This window comes from Urocitellus parryii, chromosome 13 (assembly GCF_045843805.1).
Source record: "Urocitellus parryii isolate mUroPar1 chromosome 13, mUroPar1.hap1, whole genome shotgun sequence".
Taxonomy (NCBI): domain Eukaryota; kingdom Metazoa; phylum Chordata; class Mammalia; order Rodentia; family Sciuridae; genus Urocitellus; species Urocitellus parryii.
Window position 1 is genome coordinate 16,855,388 of NC_135543.1, and position 17,789 is coordinate 16,873,176.

General features: G+C 46.8%; 1 protein-coding gene across 9 annotated transcripts in view; it reads right to left on the reverse strand.

Moving 5' to 3' along the window:
• Positions 1–9,623: 9,623 nt before the first annotated feature.
• Nedd4l (NEDD4 like E3 ubiquitin protein ligase) overlaps positions 9,624–17,789 on the reverse strand; it is a 304,029-nt gene continuing 295,863 nt past the window's right edge. For all 9 annotated transcript variants that reach the window (XM_026393205.2, XM_077792371.1, XM_026393204.2 and 6 more), the window contains one exon: positions 9,624–14,492. In XM_026393205.2, the coding sequence (XP_026248990.1) occupies positions 14,390–14,492 (103 nt within the window). In that variant the 3' untranslated portion in view covers positions 9,624–14,389. The remainder of the gene's footprint in view (positions 14,493–17,789) is intronic.

Below are 17,789 nucleotides of genomic sequence, written 5' to 3' on the forward strand. Positions count from 1 at the left end.
AGGGTGATTGCCCCAGTTTGTTGTGGATGCTACATAATGTATGGTATCTACAACATATCACTTTCCAACAATGCAATGCATTCAATCAATCAATCAATAAATCAGCATTCCGTCATTCATCTGGACCCAAGATTTTTGGATTGTGCATCTGTGGCATATTTTGTTCTGATTATTGGCTGCCTCCTCTTTGTTGCCATTAAATGAAAATCCCAAGAGCAAAGACCATTATCTAGCATAACCCTTGGCTCAAATAATGATCAGTTACTGTTTTCTGAATGAATGCTTCCTTGCAGAGGAAATGGCATCTGTCTTTCTTCCTCTCAGTCACATTCCCTATCCATGCTCCATGAACATTCGTGGCAGGATTTGTAAAATGAATTTCACATGGCTCTTTGGATCCTCTTCCTTGGAACCAGGCCTGAAACTGGGATGAGCTTTCCCCAAATTTGGAAAAGTTATCCAGAAGATGCTTACCAGGCTGAAGTTAGAGAAACACTGATTTATTCGACATTGTATGTGAGCAGGACCTGGGAACATGATGTTTCAAACAGCTATTGCACTTAAGTAGGATTTTGATAAAGAGGAAACATTTGGATAGCACTGTCTTTAATAAAAGAATTTTCCAAGACTGGGGAAATGAGGGGATGATTTCACTCAGAAATCCTCTTTTTCTTCTCCTTCCCTGAGGTCAAGCTCTACTGGTACAATCATAAAAGAGGAAAGTGCTCTGCCAGATCCACCCCTGCCATGATTGAAAAGGTGGGAGACCACGGTGAAGACTCTAGGGCAGGAGATCATGGTGGAGGACACGCAGGCAGCACCTACTGAGGATACGCTGAGCTTTGAGAAGAGGGAAATGGGGAGACTTAGAGTAAGAGATTAAGCTCCCATTGTATATGAGTTGCTAGACCCCAGATCCTTGGCATGCATTATGACATGGAGTGAACAGCCACATCCTATGAAAAGAGCACTGGTTGATTATTTAGATCATCTGAGTCCAAATTTCACATTGGTGGGCATTGATCATGTCCAGGTGCAGAGGCTGCAAACTCCAATGCCTACACAGGCCAGGCCGACAATGAGTGAAGTGGGGCGGAGTGGGGTGGTGGGGTAGTGTGGCCAGCTGGAAGCCTCGTGCCCCACTAAAGAGAGAAGCCCCTATTCAGCTCTGGGTGATGGATGCCTGGTCTTCTAATTTTAAAACAGAAATGGGAAAACGTGAAATTTAGGTGGAATTTTCCTATTTAAAAACCCAAAGATGGCCAAATAGGTTGCAAATAATTTTGCAACCTTTGTCTGCATACATGCTGGGTGCTCTTCTCTTGCGTGCTCTTTGGGAAGTCCTTTCGTGAGTTCTTACAATGTTTCTTTCCTTCTGAGCTGTGAGGATCCCAAGTGGGAGGTTGTCATTCTCAGGTGCAGCAGGGCAGGCTCACCTTGTCTTATTCACATCCTCAGCCAGCACCTGGGGTGGGAGGTGGCTAAGTCCCCACCAGAAATCATTTGCCAGGTGAGCGTGCTTAGACAACCGTGTGGCTCAGATGCTGGAGGCTTCTGGTGAGACTCTCATCTCTCTAGACCTAAACTGTTGCTGACACAAGGAACCTCAAACACCTTGTTTGAAAGGAGTGAGGCAGCATGAGAAAGGAATCAGTCATTTGCTATTTTTCATGGAAATAGGAGCATCAGCAGGAGCTGAATCGCTCTGGCCTGGTGGTGTGACTCTCAGCAGACCATTGTCTGCAGTTTCAGGGTCTTTCTCTGACTCTGCCTTGTGTCCTCGCTTGTTCTCTTACCAGAGACTCCAAAAGACTTTCTTACAATCAATCAGGCCCATGCGTCGGGGTCACGAGGCACAAGAGCCTTGTTAGCCTGGCCCACGAGGGAGCACACAGGCAGGAAATAGCCAGGCACCTTGATCTCCCCCATCCCCACCCGCTCCTCATTCCATCCACTGAAATTCAGTTTTATCGAGAGTCGGAGGTCCTGAGACAGTGGCCAGTCTCAGGCTGCTGTCAGTAACGAATAAGAAGGAGACAGAGACAAAAGATGGAAAGGGACCGAGTGCTGAGCATCCAGAGAGGATGAAACTTTGTCTAGTGGGGAAATCAGGGACATCCTCAAGGATGAGGTGACATTTGGGATGGACTCTGAAGCATGACTCAATTTGGAAGTGTGGGAAGCTCACTCCTTACAGAGAGAGCAAAATAAAAAGGACTGCAAGGGCTAGTTTGGGCTGCATGTGGGGACAGTTTCACTTGAATGACTGTAGGAATACCCTACAGTTAGGACCTGGGAGCCTCTGAGGGATTTCCGCAGGGGAATGTGGATACTGGAGTTGGGCTAGACTTGGAGCTGTGTGCAAACCAGACTGGAGATCAGGAGAGAGGAAGTAGAGAGATGCACCGTCAGGGGGTCCTTGTCCTAATTTGGGCAGAAGTTGCAGAGGCATATAAGGAGGAGGAGGTACGGAAATGTAGATGAGAATACAGATGCCTGCCCCATTACGCATGTCCCTGCTGTCCTCTATGCCTTCTCCCTTGAGTGCGTTCATCAGGCGTTTGCACCCATTATCCCACTGAACCCTCTCCTAAGGAGGTCACCAATGCTATCTGCATTGCTGGTTCCAGTGGTCACTTCTCTAGCTTTGTCTTACTGACCCACCAGGAGAGCTGACGTCTCCTCCGTCGCTGGTGAACTCTCCCCACTCTCCTGGTTTTCATCCCACCTTTCCAGCCCCCCTCCTAACCTGGCTCCATCTTCTCTTCCAGGCCTTGAACCCCTCCTTCCATTTCAAAGCTTTTAATACCACCTCCGTACTTACGATGCTTTAGTCACTGCTGCCTGGACCTGTCTGTGGCCCAGGATTCCACTTTCTATTTGACTTCTTCCCATGGCTAAAAGGTGACTCCTGCCTAAAGTCTTTTTCTGCTATATTTTGTCCTTCAGCATCATCAATATTTAACATGACACACATTGGACTTATTTAGATGTTTATTATTTATCTCTCTGCACTAGAAATTATATTTCATGATGGAAGAGACCTTTGTTTTGCTTTTTTTTCACATGCTATATTCCTGGCCCCTAGAAGTAAGTGCAGAGTTTGTGCTGGATGCTCAATACATATTTGTTGAATGAATAAAGGAGAGCATGAAGAGAAAACGCACCTTGTTGCTCTTGGAAGTTGGGAAGCAAGACTGTGTGAAGGGTCACAGATGGAGTTCAAGTGCAGATGTCCAGAAGACACAGGGTGTGACTCCCAGAGACACAGAAATGTGGAGGAGGAGTGGTAGGAAAGGAGTGTGTATTTCAATGGGGACATTTTGAGTTTGAGTGATTTGAGGAACATCCTGTGATGGTATCCATCAGGCTTTTGGAGGTGAGAATTTGGAGAGAGGCTGGGGCTAGAGAAAGATTTGGTCATTGTACACATGGGGGTAATAACTTAAGCCAGGAGAGGAGGGAGGGAGGGAAGAAGAGAGACAGAAAACGAGCTCATTAAGCACAACATTTTTGGGAACATCTACATTTAGGGAGGAGAAAATCTGGTAGGAGTTTCATGGGGGTGAGAGAATAACTGGGAGAGCCATGGAAACCAAAGGCTGAGTTTCAGTAAGACATGGCTGCTGATGTCTCACACCTGTGGGATGAGGAGGAGACTGAGGACCAGGGAAGGGCTGGTAAACAGATACAGAATGCGGTATCTGGGAAGGGCAGAAATAAACTCCCTCTAGGGGGACATTGCGTTAGTCAGACCAAGGAAGTTCTGGGAATGTACCGAAGGTCTGGTGTTCTCAGTGTTCAACTTGTAGGGTAGGACATCGGGCCCAAGGTCATGGGGGCCCAGAGGGTTCTTCGACCCCTGGTGGGGTGTGACCATTGCTCTCTTCGTATCGCCAACAGCAGGTATTTCCTAATGCGCTCTCAACCTCCAAAGCTAATATTTGTCGCCTACTGATCCAGTATCCAGCTTGTTATTTTTTAACTGGAGTCGGGGTTCAAAGGCCTGACTGTTGTTTAAACACTCATTACGTGGGGATGGCACGTCCCCTGATAATCCCCACTGATGAACAGGCAAGGATCTTCTACGGAAATACCGACCGTGGAGAGGGCAGGGGGCATGAGGGGAGGGAGGGACCCAGGGGCAGAGGTCTTAGCACTGATGAGAGTCCTGACAAAAATTCAGAGGCAGCTTCCAAACTCACACTTCCTGCCATGAATGATATTACATATAAGTTAACCTATTAACAGATCCTCTTGACAAATACGACAACATCCTGGGGCCCCCGGGCAGAATTCCTGAGAATGGAAAATTCCCGTTTTCAGTCTCTGGTCCCTCGAGCCCTTTAGCTCTCCTAGATGAGAAATGTTTGTGCTGACCTGGAGACTATGGGCCACTTGCTTGGTGGAGGAGGCAGGGCTGGAGGGGGGAGGGCACTGTCCTGTGGGAGTCGGAGGCTGTACAGGAGCCTGCCAAGGACTGAGGCCAGCTGTCTTTCACCTTGTGCAGTCACCCTGTGTTCACAGTGGATTCAGTGAAGCTGTGCACCCCTGCCCACCCTCAAAACCTTCCCTACTCAATGTGCTGAAGCCTAAATGCCATAATATTTGATCTTTATTCTTTTTGATAAGGCAATTCATTTTGCATTTGTTAAAATGAAAATATTTCTGGGGTCATGTGTTCAGCTTATCAGTCATTTACATCTTAGAATAAATGAGTTTTTTGGGCTCTTTCCTTGGATAGGAGGTTTGATGGAAGGGACGGTGGCTGGGGAGTGGAGACAGTGGTTAAATGGAGCTTTTGAGCCAGACGCTCTGGGTTCAGAGCACCAACCCATGAGCCCCATAACCTCCAGAACTGTATTGGTGCTAATAATGTCTACCTCATTAGGCTAATGTGTAGACTGATGAAAAGTGGTTGTGGCATCATAAGACAGTACACTCAGAAGCCCTGAAGTTTACCAAATGTCAGCAAGGCCACTATCCCAATGGGGGAATTCTACAAAGAGGGACTGAAGGCTGAATTCATAATGGCAGAATTTGGCTTGTTGGTCCCAATCTCCTTCCCCTTTCCTCTGGGAGCCACTAGGTATTTCCCTGCTTCCTCTGCAGTTAGGTGTGGCCAGAGGAAGGTGGGCAGGGGCTTATCCTCCAACACAATCTTCCCCAGGCTCTCTTCCCTCCTCTGCTTGTGGGTTACAGAGGATCCTGTCCCAGGGAATTGTGGGGCCATCAAAGGAGGGTGCTGAGTCCCTAGATGACTGCATGGCACAGGGCATCTGCTCTGACCTACATGGGACCTTGACTAAGACACCATGATTGGGCACTGCTTGTTACAGTGTTAGCCTGCCCTCGTGAACACTGGCCTTCTTCCTTGTAAATTGAGCCTGGATTTCCACCCGGAAGTCCAAGATGACCATTGTATGTAAACGATTTGAGGCTCGAACATCCTAAAAGATGACTGAGTGTATTCGAAAAATAGAGACTGTTGTGTGGCTTATGAAGCGGGATACTGTTTGAATATTAAACTGACTTTTCTCATTCCTCATGCCCCGGGGCTTCCTGTCAATTGACTTAACAAGGGATTATTGTTTCCAGGTAGCAGAGGTGCCAACTATAATTAAAAAATTCCTTGTAATAAGTTGTGTAGCTCGGTATGAAATTCTAGAACAGGCAAATTAATATATAGAGGGAAATTTCAGAACAGCTCTGAGCGGCTGGGGTGGGGTTGACTTGGAAGAGGCATGAAACAACTTCTGTGGTGATGGCAGTTTAGGGTACACAGGTATGAATGTACACTTCAGATTTTGAATTTCTTTGTGAATTAAAGTGCAAGTGAAAAGTGTAGTTAATGATTTGCTCGCTGGAGTGTTGGGGAAAGTAATGATGTCTGTGATTTACTCTGCAATGCTTCAATAATTAGGAGGGGTTTAATGGTGGACTCATGATAGCTTTGAGGAAAGGCCAGCACAGGGGAAGGGAAGGGCGGAGTCTGGGGGGTGGCACAGGAGCGCTCACTGTGCAATTCTTTCAAATTTTTCTGTTTGCAAAATTTTTAATAAAACATTGGGGGTGGGGAGTCGCTGTTGTGTTTCAGGCTGAAGGCTGACTCTCTTTAATGCCGAGGGGGAAAATGGCCTTGTATACCAGTTTTGGCTAAGGGACAAGCAGTTTCTGTTTCCTCTAAAATATTCTCTTTCCACATCAAAAACAAATTTAGGTGATTCCATTACAGACTTTCTGTAAAGGCCTCAGGTTCCCAGGGAACTCTCAGCAAAGGGAAAGGACTGGTGTGGGGAAGGGTCTGAGACCCCAAGAGTCAGCACCCTGGGCCACAGCAAGCAGAAAAATGTCAGCGAATAGCCTCTGGGTGGGGTGGGAGCAGCTGCAAGCAGCAAAGACTGTGTCCCACATCCTGGTGGGAACTCTCAAAGGAGCAGGTAAGAGGTGCAGAGCAACAGGGTCTCAGGAGACACAGAAGTGGCTGAGGAGCTTGGTGGGAGTGCTGTGGGGCCTTTCCAGGGTGTGGCTGGAGTGAGCATCCTAGACCAGACAGGGCAGGTGAGGCAGCAGGAGATCCCAACAGGACTTGCGAACCCATGCAGGAGACAGAGAGGACATTGAAGAAGGCAGGGATCTGTGCCAGGAGGACCCTGTGCAGGAAAGCACCTTAAAAGGAGCTTGATCAATAAATGCCCTGAATATTTATTTCCCAAAGGTGATTTTAAGCCTACAGAGTCAATGGTTCACTCAAAGAGATAACGATTCTTTTTTTGTCCTCTGTCTGCATGGGAACAGGGCCCATGCATGAGGAGGCTGGCATAGGGCTGCCATCTCAGGGCAGGCTGGTCTCAGCCTCAGGGGCAGTGCCTGCAGCCCCACATCCTATAAGTAGCTGTCTGGGTGACTGAAGAGCAGCACAGCAGGGCCTGGACTAGAGGACCCCCTTACCCCGCCTTCCCCAGTAGCTCTGTGTGCCGGCTCAGGGCCTTCTGTAAGAGGAAAGAGAAGGCTAGAGGGAGCGAGGTGGGGCTGTCAGGGGGCTGAGCCTCTGATGAGACAATCAATGTCCTGCAGATGTTTGCTGAGATCCGTCCCTGTCTGGGATGATGTGTTTCCGGAGGCTGGTTGAGGTTCTTCAAATTGTCCTGGTGCCAAGCATTGTGCCCTCTTCTCCTTCAGGAGGCTGAGGGAGGCTGCCGGGGTTGGTAAAGCCCAGGTTGCTTTGGCACCTCCTGCGGGCTCCTCGACCTCCCTTCTTCTGACAGTGCCAACTGTCAGGGGGACTCTCTCCTTCCTGTACTTGGGTTTGGAGAAGTGCCTTCACGGTGTCTGGATGTGCATGGGGGAGGGCAGACTGCCCACAGTCCTCAGGACACAAATGAGAGCAAATACTAGTTTTTGGACTCAGGCTGAAAACCTGGCCCTGGTCCTCTAGGACAGTCCTGGTCACATGGAGTGTTTAGGGGCAAGAGCCCTGAGGCTCAGATGGAAAATGAGGGTGTTGGAAAGGCAAAGCCGAGGCCCTCTGGGGTGCACATTCCATGAGCTCGGGACACTGCAGCAGAGAATCTTCAACCTTTGGCTTGTTTTGGCATTTGCTCTGACCAAGCCAAGCAGGGTTGGAAAGTTAACCTCCTGGCTCTGGCAACTCTACCTAAAACTGCCAAGGAAGGGTATTGCTTAGAAATTGCCCAAACTTGCCTTCTCATCAATTTGGCAGAGGAGCCTGGCTGGGGCACTGCCAGGGGTCCCTCGGCCAGGTCATCCGAGGCCCAGCGGCTCCAGCCACAGATCTGCCTCTCTTGCCTATGGCTCTTCATGGTATTTAGGTCCAGTCTGGTCCTTTCGGTGGTGTGCTGACTCTGGTACTGAGCGCACCTTCCAAACTTAACTTGCAAATTAAGACTTCCCCTCCAGGAGGAAAAAAAAAATATCCCCCCACATTAGGGTTTGGTGAGTGAACAGAAAATCTGGGGTGCATACATGGGCACCTACTGCCACCCCCAACACTGCTCCTCCATTCCACAATTCCAGCAGGGAGCTTGCAGCCAGCAGAGAGCTACAAGGGACAGGCCAGCACAACTGAAATTGGCAAGTCTAGGTTATTCCCAGTGGACCACAGGGAGTAAGTGCCATCTTGCTGGAGGCAGGGAGAATCCCTCCACTACCCTGTCACCCCTTCACCCTCCCTTACCTGTGACTTGCAGCCCACCGGGAATGTAGTCAGGGCCAACTTGGGACTTGGAGGGGAAGGAGGTGTACTAGCAGCATGGGGATACTGGCCGGGGAAGGGGCCTTGAAAGGCATTGGGCAGGAAGTGACGGTCTGCTTGGGGCAAACTGACCTTCCCCAGTTGGGCTACAGGTCAGCCTTACAAAGTCCCCAACAGGGAATCTCTCTATTCTCACCCTCCTCAGCCTGCTGAGGACCCAGTTATGGAGTCTATGCTCAGTCTTCAGTAAACCCAGGCTCAACTGTCCCCTCTGCCCAATTCAAGCCCTTTAATGACTCCCCAGCTCCAGTGTTCTGGAAACCCACTGAAATGGTCTCTCAGAGGCGGCAGCAGCAAACCAACCACAAAGTAGCTTTTCTATTCTTACCCCAGGGACTCTTCAAACCTGGCTCTTTTGAACCAAAAGCCTGGAGAGCTAGTTGTAGAATTTGGGGACACTCTTGCTCACTGCTGACACTCACCAGGGGCTTTAACATTTTGGAAGTTCCTATATCAGAGAAGGTTAAGAGCTGCCAGCCAGCCACTGTGTCATTGAGGTAATTTATTCATTGTACTTTAAAATTTTTTTTTAGTTGTTGATAGACCTTTATTTAGAGGAGGTACTGAGAATTGGACCCAGGGCCTCACACGTGCCAGGCACGTGCTGAGCCACAAGCCCTCATTGTACTCTTGACATTTTGCTTTAACACAGAAGAGTTCAGAGTGGTTCTGGCCCCACACACCTCACAGGTGTGTCTGTGTAAGCCCAGGTGGGGAGGCAGGCGCTCTGGGTGCTGTTGACGGCTTTCCAGCAAGCTCCTCTGCTAAAGGAAAAAGACAAGAAATCAAGGGCTCACTCCATCACATCCTGCCCAGAGTCACAGCAGGCAGTCCCCGAGGGAATGGCCGAAGGACACAGATGAGGCTCAGTACTAACAAAGAGGAAAACTTCCCCCAAGACAAAGAGATGATTTGAGCAGAACGACATGGTGTATGGAAACATGCCAGAGAGTTTTAAAAGGGAACTGACACAGGTATGGCTATCGCAACTTCCTGAGCACAACCGTAGCTTCGTCATTGGGTCCTGCAACCTTTTTATGAGCAGAGGGTCACTTGGATAACTAGAGGGGAAACCTGGCTTTCCAGGAATGGATTCATATATGGGTTATATGCTGTTATATAAAATTAGTAATGTGCCAGTTTAAAAAGATGAAATGGCAGACGGATGAGAACAATTGGGCATCCTCATATTATGCTGAAGCAGTGTTCTGGGCAGACTATTTCTAAAGGCGTGGAACTTTCAGTGGAGATTAAGGAAATGAACATACCACAAGCCTGCAGGCATTTAAACCCCTCTGACACAATCAGGATGACGCAGTCACTAAGAAACTTGAAACCAGACAACCCATAATATTTGCTGTAGAAAATGCTCCAGCTTCCATAATTCTTTATTAAATATTCAACAAGTCGCATCACTTTTTACAATGACTTCATTTTGCCACATTACTCTTTTTGCTGTCAGGAAAACAAGTGACGGTTTCTCTTTAGCTCTCAAGAAAGAAAAGCAAAAAGGACTTGTTCTTGAACAAAACTTTTCCTGTATCAAATTCAACCTTATTTTAAAGCTATTCCGATTGTGAAAATGAGCATTATCCATAAGTTGTCTTAAAAAAAAAAAATCAAGGTAATTGGTTTTGTTTGACCAAATAGTACTTGGCTTCATTTTAGGAGGTGGGTTTATAATAAAAAGTTATGAAACATTGAGAATTCATTTGGAATGCTTGAAACACTTTTCACCTTAAAAGTCAGTTTTTTTTTCAGGTTTCATTTGATAACAGATCATGAATTAATAAATGACAGCGAATTAACATCTTCCTAGGGTTCTCTCGGCTCTGAGCATCAGAATTCTCAGCACACAGCTTGGAGAAAACTGCAGAAGGGACTGAGCTCTCCCTTTTTTGAAACCGGATTACTCGTAGAGGTGTAAAAATGCTATACAAATATATACACATATATTTGGACAGCATATGTAGGTATACGGTTATGTTACATACAGAGTAGTAAGAACAACAGTCACACAAAATTAACATGAAGGGAACCATGACAATCTAGGTGAAATCAGTCCAGGTACGAGGGGCAGACTGGCTTATACGGGAACACAGGCTTCTGTTGATGCAGGTTATGGTCCTGAGAAAGGCTTTCGATGCACTGGTGCCAGGTCGAGAATGCAGTACACGAAGTGATGTCATTACTCCTTACAAACATAAAACCAGCAAAGAGACATGCGCTTCAAACATGCATTGCTTTGAGGGCAACATCTTTAATACAGGAGAGATGTCAAAAGGAGTGGTTTTCCTGGAAAATTCTGTACCAACAGAAAGCTACCCCTTTTCTTAGGAATCATTACACAGGCTCACATACTAAAGCTACAGCATTTTCTCACACACTGAAAACACTCTGGGGTGGAGTGTGCATACTCAAGTGTATATACACCATTCATTAAGGCTTATATAAATTAAAAAAAAAAGTGGTCCAAAGTATATCACATTTTCTTCCCAGTTTTAAAAGCTAAAGTACTAAGTGGATTCTTTAAGTTTTTGTTTTTGAACACATCTCAGTCCTGAAATTGGCAGTTTTGACGTGACTTAGGTATCCCAATGCCTGAAGAAGACAGAGGTAGTACAAGATCTGGGGGGTCAGTGGGGGGCAGGGCAGGCAGTCACCCTGCACAGCAGCACCCCTACTGGCACATCAGAAAGTAACTCCAGGCAGCATCTCCCCTCCCCACAGGGGAGCACAGGGGTGCTTAGTCTGGGTGAGGAAGGGAGAGGACAGGAAGTGGGCAGTTAGCACAATGGGAAGGGACTGGAGAGCTGATGAACCCAAGCTCTCTTTGCAGACTTCAACATTTCCGAGATGAGATACACAACAATCAGGAATATACAAGAGTCAATGATAAACAACTCCTCACTGTTAGAACAATTAGAAAGTTGCTGCACGTGACCCTGGCTTCTGATAGTCAACTGGGATCCTGCAAGGTCAAAGAACAGGGGTACCTACACCACATTGAGAGATGTAGAAAGTGGTTCAAATATTTTGCACACCATTTTTTAGACTGTGCCACTGGGTCCTCACATGGCAAGAATAATTCATGTCAAGTTGCTTTCTCTCATCCACCATCTGAATTTAGGGACTGTTCTAAAGGGCTTTGGAAACAAAAAAAAAATAAGTTTGTCCCTTCCTGATGATCTGTTAGAGGACTGCAGAAAAGTAAAGGACAGTCCATGTTTCAGAAAAACAAGGAAAGTGCACCGAGGTCAGACACATTGAGACAAATGTCTCCCATCACCTGTTCCAGGGGCAGTGAGCGGAGAAGCAACACTCTCCGAAGCTAACGCTGTTTGTGGACTTCCCAAATTCATCCAAAGGCCAACCAGGGGCAGGAACAGTAACACCCAGGATCCACAGGCAGCCAAGTGACCCTCAGGGCCTTCCCGAGCTCTAGCACTCACTTCTCAGCCCCGTCAACCACCTTCTGCAGGGAGCCAGAGGAAAGGGGTCATGATGGTCACTGTGGCCTGGGAGCAAATGGGCAACAGAGACGGTGAAGTGCAGAGCAGTGTGGCTGGTGGGATGAGGAGGACAGGCAGCACCAACCTCCTCCCCCAGGACAGCTGTTGGAGCAGGGAGGTCAGAGAATGACCCAGAAACCTGCTCCTCCTGCAGTGCATTCTCCACTGCTGCCTGGAGTAGGCAACAGCAGACAACAAGATCTAGGAGAGACTCGGGGCCTTTAGGCAGAGAGAAACTTCACGAATAGCTGAGGACTAGTGACTGTATTTTCATTTAACCAACAAAAACCAACCCCCAAATCCAGCAATGTTTAATTGTTAAAAATTGGAGGAGTATCAAGGGGTAGATAAACTAAAGTGCCATTCACAATGACCATCATTCAAATATTCTCAGGGGCACATTTCAGTAATTCTTCTGTTCCTGGCTTAAAAATGATGAGAATAGTTTCTATTTTCCTATTTTCAATACCTGGGCTAGTTTGTTTTTTAAAAATCAAAATATTCACGAAATGCACAGTTTATGAATTGACTGAAGAATCCCAGTTTTCACAGTAGAATCAGATTTCTCCTCCTATAATGACATGATCATTCTCAAAATTCATCCAAGGACCCTGCTCAACTCAAATGGCACTTTTTTTTTTTTTTTTTAAGATTACTATAACTTTGGACTAGGAGGGCAACAAAAAAGGGACCTTTACCACTGAGACATTTGTCATGTTGGTTTTATGGGAAAATTTCCCACCAAAAGGCAAAAAAAAAAAAAAAATGAGCAACATCATTTTTTATAATTACTTAGCATGTAAGTTTTCTGGTCACTCCTAGGTATTTTAAGCCACTCTGAACAGAAGCCAGCACTGAGCTCCACAGCAATCCACCTTCTATAACTTGAGGCCTCGGTGCTTCTTCACAGCCACAGCCGCCCAGGGCATCTCACGTGCCATTCGGAGCTGCATAATTTGCATATGAGCAAATTCTTACACCAGAGCTCTTCTTCTATTACAGAGACTTCAAAATCACATTTTGTCTTAAATATGCCTGCCAAGAGATCAAACCTCCAGTGCTCCCCAACAAACACAACAAGTTAAAAGGGATGGTAGGACGACTGCACTCCCACGCTGTCTCAGACATAGTCTCTAAACATGACAGAATTCTGCAACGAGACTTAAAAGTGGAAAAGAAGCAAACTGTGCACACACCCTCAATCCTCCGCCACCCCCCAGTTTTTGCTTGACCTCAGTGGAGCAAACTGAGTCTCTGTTAATCTAGTGTACAACAGACACGACTTGGGCGGGACACGGTACTGAAGCATGCACCAGGTCGTAGGGAACAGAACTCGGTTCCATTAAGTGTATATTAAATAAATCCTTGTAGTAGAGTAGAAGTCACAAAACAATTGGAGAGGACAGGTCGGTAGGCTCAGCTTTTCATCCGGGTTTCTATACACCAGCAGCCAGATTCACAACTGATAGACATCGCACAGGAAAGATACGTGTGCAGGGAGAAGAGATCATCGTCACACTTAATGTGTATGTTAAAAAACAAAAATGGAACCAGATATGACCTCCGCGTAGTACATAAAGTGCCTTCAGAAGTGGCGCAGTTAGAGCAGGAACTGGTTACTTTGCCGCCGTTGGCAAATGCACACCCGGAGGAGACAGAACGGATCTGGCTTCCGCAGTTTCGAATCAAGCAATGCCAAGTTTCATTCAAAATGTCTCTATGACAGACAGCAAAGGGGAAAATATAATAAAATGATGACTGTACAGCAAGGAAGGGTTAAGTAATTTCTCCAATGAGAAATGATAGTCCAACCCTGCCTCATAGGTGTTATAGCACACACAATTACTTCTAAGGAATAATGGTGTGATTCCTTTCAAGTTAACACAAATGTCATGCTATGTTACAATTCTCTCAGCCTGTAGCTATTACCTAAATTTGTACAAAACAAAGTAATATCCAGTTTATTTTCATTCTGAGTATGGAAAAATTATCATTATGCCTAATGCTATATTTGAAATTCTTTCAAAAGTACTTGTCCGTGGAAGGCTTTTGGACAAAAGTGAGCCTTCCAATTCTAATAAAGTAGAGGGTGGGGGGTGTCAAAGTACTTCAAAAATAAAAATGTCATTAACATTAAGCTTGGTATGAAATTCAAATACAAAAAAAATATGCTCACTTTCCAAGTACATGAGACATCTTTAATTGTAATGAAATAAAATCTGAAAATCGGTCTAAATCATTTTAAAAAGTAAACATGAGTCGTAATACTATACCTGTGGAGTGATTAATTCCATTCATTGTCATTAGAAAGTATGCAAAATATTTATTAAGGGCTTTGCCTGCAGAGGCACAACATAAATAGAACAAGTCCTCCTGAAATGTAATTAGTGTACACATCAACCAGTTGAGGATTTGTGGTGGAAGAGGTGGGAACTCGAGCTGGGACTGGGTTCCCGCATCTGAACTCGGGCAGGGCCCGGGTGGAGGCCGGGCTCAGACAGCACGTGCAGTGGTCTCTGCCCCCTGCTCTGCAAAAGTCTGTTAGGCAAATGCAAAAGTGCAAGGGGAACTTGCTTGATGGACAGCCCCGAGTCAGAAGGCCTTAATCCACCCCTTCAAATCCCTGTGCGTTTTCCACGGCCATGAGAAGCTTCTCTCGTAAATCTTCAAAGGTTTCATATGGAGGTAAGTCAAGGCGATTAAAGCTGCAAAATGAACAAACAGTGTAGGTAGAAGGCCACCATTATCACCCTGTAGTTCCAACAGCACTTCCTAGATTTGGCTAATGGGGCAATTGGTGTTTTCACAAGGGAATGAAAAGGTTTTAGCCCCAATTCTGAGTACAAAATAAATAAATTCTAGCTATGAAACTGCCCAAACCAAACTAGCTATATAATTACCAAGGAGAAAAACACTTTTCTAATAGTCCAAGAAACCTCTGCTAGAAGGAGCATTAATGCATGCTCCAGAGCTGCAGATGCAGCTAGGCTGTGCCCATTTCCAATGCTATCACTTATTCTCCACTAGGCCTGAGCCAAGTGCAGGTCTATGTACGGACTCCTTGACTTTCATCACAAGCCTTCAAGGTGGGCAGAGTGACCTCCAATCTGCAGATGTGTCCTGAAGCAGTGAGGCACAGCCAAGGTGCTGTGGGTCCTACTCCTAGGAAAGCTGTGAACCCCAAAGCAGAGGCCAGGCTACTTGGGCTCCAGAACGCCAATGACAGGCTACCTCTGCTAACCAAAGGCAGACAAGCCAGTGAGGTTTGGAGAAAAGAGCTGTACTCTTTAGGACAGCCCCTACACATCAAGTGGCTTCAGTTGGGGGTGCTGCAAACCACCCTGGTGAGAATGAAGTCTTCAGACATGTGGATGGCCCCTGCAGGCATACTGTCTACTTGTTTACAGAACTGAGTTCAAATTCTGGCTCGACCACTTGCTAGCCACGTGACCTCTGGCAAATCACCTTACTTCTTTGGATCTGTCTGCTCATCTGTGAAAAGGGGAAATGGCTCATTGAGTGTTGGGAGGGTCAGATCTGAACACATGTCAGGTGGGCCTGGAGGGCAGCAAGTGTGACCAGTGGCATGGTTCACTCAGTAGATGATGGTGATCTGTGTTGTTATTCAATATTTACTGAATTTCTGCAGAATCAGTGTCTGTCGGGACTGCCGGTGTGAATCTGTCCTGAACGTGGCCACACACCCTGGCAGCGGCTCATGATCTTTCAAGGAGGGCTAACATTCGTGGAGTCGGCCTGTTTCAGTGCTGTGCACTGAGCCCTGGCACCCCCCACCTCCCTGTTAAGGAAGGTGATGCTTCTCCCCTGCTTTACAGAGGAGGAACTTGAGGCACAGGGAGGTGAGGTCACCTGCCACAGGCTGGCTCTGAAGCGCAGCCCTTGACCCATGCAGGGCTGCCTCTACTGTGAAGGTCTACACCATCTGTGCTTAAAGCTGCCCCCACCCCATGCTGACCTGACTCCAAGTATAAACAGAGCCGCTTTGCATGTTTTAAAAGCTAACCACTGATCATCATCAGCAGAAACAAACGCGCCTCCATGCTGGGCCCCACTAACCCTAAAATGTTTAACGAGCCCCACTCAGATTTCATAGCAGCCGGTAAACACTGAGAGTGCAACTCTGTACTTCCTAAATGGCACTTCTCAGAAAGGCACCAGAAAGTGCTTTCCACAGAACGTGGCTCTTTCACATCGGAGGCTCATGGTCCAGGGTCTGCCATTCCCATAGGGTCTGAAGACCCACTCTCAAGGATCCGTGAAGATTTTTTCCTTTTAAAAGAGGCCTATATGGGATTCGAGTTTAAGAAATACTGGTATATGGAGAGGGGAGGATTAAGAGCTGAGGTCTAAGCCTCAGTTTTCTTCTCTGTAAGAATGGGTCACCATGACCCAAGTCTTTGAACTGTGACAATTATGAGGGTCAGTCAGATCTGGTGTCTGGGACAATGCCTGGGAGGTGCTAGGTGCCAGTTACTGTTGAAGACTTGGCTTGGTCTGCCACGAGGGTGCTGGGTGACAGGAGTCAGTCCCTGTCCTCAGCAGGCTGTAGCAGGCAAGGGTGTGTGAACCAATGAGATCATGGATAGAGCAGGGGCGTCTGTGATTCCTATTAAACAGTCATTTTAAACCTCTGAGGAGCGACTCACACAGAACAATGAACTGAAGCCCCACGAATGTCAGACACCTGAAAGGGGCATCCGAGGACCCTTCAGAGGGCCAGCTCTGTCAGCTCTGCTCACTCTGCTAAATCAGATTTTTCAGTTTGCAGTCTGTGCATTTTATGTTCTCATGGAACATGGAATAAATGAAATATCTCCATGGCAAATGTCACAGCGGAACCACTGCTAAAAAGTGGCCATAGAGTTCCTGTTCCCATCACTGGGGCCTGGCCGGAGGAAAGCCATTCAGACAGAGTACCACAGTCCTACCTGGAGCCAGCCCCTCGTCCTCGCTGGCCTGGTGAGGGCCAGCAGGAAGAGCTGTTTGCTGGCTTTACTTTCATGACACAGAGACCAGAAAAATCAGCTTTGGGAAGAGGCATTTGGGCTCTCTTCCTCCTAGGTAACCTTTGCCCTTCCTAAGTCTACCTTTAAAAATGAATCTTTGAAAATATTTTTTCCTTAAAGTCCCACTGCCTAGGCCACATGCCACACCAACCAGGTCCTATTCTCTGCAAGCAGAAGCTTGGCATTGGTGTTTTTAACACCTTCTTTGTGGTTCCACTGCACAGCTAAGGTCAGTGGGTTGAATCGTGGCTCCGAAATTGAAAAGAAGTTCAACAGTCAGGTACCTGACCACAGGGTCACAGAGGGGCAGGGACTGAACAGGACAAGGGCTGTAACCACAGCAGTAGACATGGTGTAGTGAAGGGAGCTGGCTATTTGTAGCAGACCCGAGTTCAAATCCTGTGATTTGGGAATCTATGGACTGTGTATTCCTGAGCAAGTGTCCTAACACCTTGGGGAATGATCACAGTGTATCATGAGGTTGTCATCAAGAGGAAAATTGCCTGACCCATGGAGGATGTTTCTGCCCAGGAATTTACTAATTTATAATATTCACCCTTACTGGTGCTTGAGACTGGGAGTTCTGCAGTTCCTGAGGATTGGCTCTGTAGGGCTGCCTTCCAAACCAAGGCTGTCAGAATCCAGAATGCTACCCTGGACTCTGATACTGTTAGGAATAAAAACTCTAGACTATCAAAACGTGTTTCCCTAGAACAAAGGCTGAGAACCAGAACAATGACTGTTCTGGATATTCACCACTTTTAGGCTGGACTCAGCTTGCTTCAAAAAGGCCCAACAGGCAGTGACCACACTCACTTCATTCAGAGAGTCATATGAATGGTATGAACAGAAAAAACATTCTTTTCCATACAGAAGGAAAATACCTTTCACAGCCAATGTTTTACAGCTTCACTTTTATGACTCTCCCCTATCAGGCCCTTCCCTTTAAAGAAGCAGCTTCCTGTAAGTACGTGG